Raw genomic sequence first — 3,771 nt, forward strand, 5'->3', positions numbered from 1 at the left:
ACAGTGTTCTGAAATACTTGTTGGGAAAGCTATCATTGAGCCTCTAGCCAGTCTCAGTAAACAAACATTAGTTAAGGTTTGTGTCTCACTCTCGATCATATCCTATGGTGCATTGGACAACCTAATGGACATCCCCTGCATTCGTAAAGCTGATCAAAGAGGCCGATACATCATTCCATCGCTCCGCGCCTCCTCATCATTCTGCTCCCCTTTCGCCTCGCCACTACGAGAATTGACGTGGAAGCAAAGCCTCACAGCCTTTGCTTGCTCGCTTGCGTACCTCTTCCAGTTCCACCTAGCTAGCTCATCGTCTATATAAACACAAGGGGTGCGCAAGACACATACTGCACACTCATGTGACCTGCAAGATCACGCAGCTTGGCTAAAAACCATGGCGATGGCGGCGCTGGTGGTGGTGCTCTCTCTCCTGATCCTGCCGACCGGGGAGGCGCAGGAGAGGCGCCCGGTGGAAGCGCACCCGCACGGGCTGCCGTTCGAGAGCCCGCTGGCACTGTCCCCGGCGGCGTACGACTTCTTCCACCCCAGTGAGCACGCCCAGCGCGTGGCCGGCGCCCCCGAGCTCGCGCCGCGCGGGCAGCCAAGGGGGTCGGTGGTCCGGGGCGCCGGCGCGTCCGCGGCGAGCGTGGCGAGGGCCGACCACGAGGAAGGGGGCGTGGCGCCCGTCAACACGGCTCGACGTGGTGGAGCTGTCCGTGCGGGCGTGGTGGCCGGCATGTTCGTCGGAGCCGCGGTGGTGGTCTTGGCGGCTCTCGGGCTAGCGTACGCGGTGGCGCGGCGCCGCGTGGGCGTCGCGCAAGGTGACGCTGAGGTGGCTAGCGGGCCGAAGTCGAATGCTTAATGGGCTGGATTAGGGGTAGCTTTGCGTGGGCCTAGAGAGTTAGGCCATAGGGGCGGGCTGGTAGTGTGTAAATTATCGGTGTTTCATCATCGAGCGACGGGAAAATGGTTACAGGCGACTTCCACTGTATGAGCTCTCAAGCCTACGACCGATCGTGCTGTGAACAATCATCGCGTACTAATATAAACCTCAGAGAACGCTTTTGCTCGAGCGAAGTGCACCTATAGCCGTTAAGTTATTTCAAAGCGTCCAATTTTTATCCCTCAACTCAGAAACCACACTTACAGTACAGTAAACTTCTTTCGAGTTCAGGTCTGGTGCTCGTTCGTGCAATGAATAGTGAGACCTTTGAAAGTATTTATATGTGTTCTCTTAGAATGCTCAAGGGCTCGGGAGACGATGACAAGTTCTCGTGTGAGTTGTGACCATGTTGTGTTAGCTGCCGATCTTTGGGTCACTTGCTTCGAGGTAACGAAACTCTCCCGCCCCTACTCCTGCAAACTTTGCTCTTTCCTTCCCTCTCATCTTTCCGGTTTTGCCACGTGTGATGTGGATGGCAACAAGACGGGATCATCATGTCGTGGATCATAATCCGTTCTCCCTCATCTCGGTTAGCCACGGGACCACCACCGACCTCGGCCTAACCATTGCCAATGTGTACTTCCCTGAAGATCATTTCTTACAATGTGACGTTGTGCTTCGCGTAATGGATAGTGAGACCTTTAAAATTATTTCCCTCTTGTCCTACAATGTGCAAGCACCGAGAGATGATGAAATGTGTTGTCGTGTGTGATGTTGTTTTAGTTGTCGATTCTTCTGTCTTTGCATTCAGGTGATGAAAATCTCCAACCACGACTCCTACAAACTTGGCTCTTCCATTACCTCTCATCTCTCCGATTTGCCATGCGGGATGCAGACGATAGCAAGGCGGGATCTGATATCCTAAAATGTTCTCTCTCACCTCGTGTTGTAGGGTGGAACCCTAAGATGGATCTTTTCACATTTAGAGTGGGGAAAGGGATGAACACCAAGAACACAAAGAGGAATTCACTCCAACAAAACCCAATCATACATCCACTAGAATAGCTAACACATAGATCCACATGAGTACAAGCACAATCCAAGGAAATAAGCACAAAGATAAGGTTCTTCCCACTCCTAAGGAGGTGGGGTCTTGATGATAGTGTTCTTCAAGAGAAGGTCTTGAAATCCACTAGGGATCCTCTCCTAAAAGGTCTAGATCTCCAAGAGGAGTGGTAGGAGGAGCAAAGCTCTCTAAATATCTCTCATATACTTTGCTAACCCTAAACATGACCCTAGGTACGGAATATATATATATATTGGTAGGTAGACGAAGGAGACGAAGTGGAGGTCCAACAGCAGCTCACAGCCGTCCGTCCTGAAGGGCCCGTGCGCATGGGGGTCCGGTGTGCATGGTACACGCCCGTGTGCACGGTGTGCTACAGCGTCAGCTCCCTGAATAGTCCGTGCGCACGGGGTCTCAGGAGCCCGTGGGCACAGGGTCGCCTGGGAGGTGCAGACTAGCTCCTTTTGGCTTCCTCCTTCTTCCTTGAGGTCTTGGGGTGTTCCTCCTCCTCCTTGGTGGTGTTCCTCAGCTGCTTGGAAGTGTTCTTCTTCGTACCTAAGGATACATAGTACATTTTGGTGAGGTAGCAACCAAGTTCCATTCTTGTCCATATTGATCTCGTGAAGGAGTGAGTTCACCTTAGTTTCAATGACGCATGCTCGAGCCCTTGTTATAGGTCCACGTGATGCTTAATGAGTTGGTGTAGCGTCCATGGGGATGATGGAAGGATGCTTCGCATCACCTCGGCTAGCAAATATGTCTTCCCTCCCACCATCGCCGTTGCCTACACCACCACCGCCCTCGACTTAACAATTACCAATGTGCACTCCCCGAAAGATCATTCCTTGAATAGTGACTTCATGTAACAGATAATGAGACCTTTGAAACTATTTATGTGTCTGGAATGTGCAAGGGCTCGAAGAAGATGACAAATATAGTTGCGTAGTCAGGATTTTGCAAAGCCCCAACCAACGCTGCTCAACAGTGATGAATAGTGCTACAGTACGGACAGTAAACAATGGAAAGTGTTGCCGCACCCCAGGCCATGGTCAGTGTAGATTAGGTCCTGGCTACGCTCCTGGACAAATGTATTGTCGTGTGTCACATTGTGTTAGCTGACAATCCTTTTTTCCCTTGCATTAGGTAACTCGACTTCTTCAAACTTTGCTCTTTCCTTGTGTCTCATCTCTAACGTTTCGCCACATGTGATGTGGATAGCGGCAGAGTGTGATCGTCACCGCTTGAGATCCTAAATCGTTCTCCCTCACCTCGGCTAGCCAACACTTCACTCTCGGCTAGCCAACACTTCACTCTCACTGCCATTCTTGCATCCACCACCACCAATCTCGACCTAACTATTACCAATGTGTACTCCCCGGCAGATCATTCCTTGAAAGCTGACTCTGTGTGGGGGATGTCAGAGCTGCTCTCGCTCATATTCGATCCTTTGGCTAGTGATGCGGAATTCAACTTGATCCTTACCCAAAGACAGAGAACCACAGCTTGATTGAGCTGTCGCGATCTCATTCAATGGCCTCATTGCATCCCTCTTGTTGTTTGAGCTCCCCTTCATGTACCATCTCTTCACTTGGACGAACAAGTAAGATACAGCGACGTTCACATTGGAACACTACAGAATTGCTCGGTTCACATGGTGATCGAACTTTAACCGTGACTTCTTTATTGGACGGGAGACTCGTCCATTCTAAACGGGTTTGTAAGAGCAACTTCAATGGAGCGACTCATTTCGTCCGCTGATGTCCGTTTAGGTCAGCGCAGACAGAAAAAGCTGTCCAACGCGCCGATTCAAACGGACGCGCGTCCG

At 51.2% G+C, this 3,771-nt stretch overlaps 1 protein-coding gene across 1 annotated transcript; it reads left to right on the forward strand.

Annotated features, from left to right (window-relative positions):
- The first annotated feature begins 325 nt into the window (after window positions 1–325).
- On the forward strand, window positions 326–1,069 carry LOC125530988 (uncharacterized). Its single transcript, XM_048695409.2, has one exon. The coding sequence runs from the start codon at window positions 392–394 to the stop codon at window positions 857–859; it is 468 nt and encodes a 155-aa protein (XP_048551366.2). The 5' UTR covers window positions 326–391; the 3' UTR covers window positions 860–1,069.
- The last annotated feature ends 2,702 nt before the right edge of the window (window positions 1,070–3,771 follow it).

The sequence above is a fragment of the Triticum urartu genome, chromosome 1A (assembly GCF_056163025.1).
Source record: "Triticum urartu cultivar PI428250 chromosome 1A, HENAU_Tu73, whole genome shotgun sequence".
NCBI classification, from domain to species: Eukaryota; Viridiplantae; Streptophyta; class Magnoliopsida; order Poales; family Poaceae; genus Triticum; species Triticum urartu.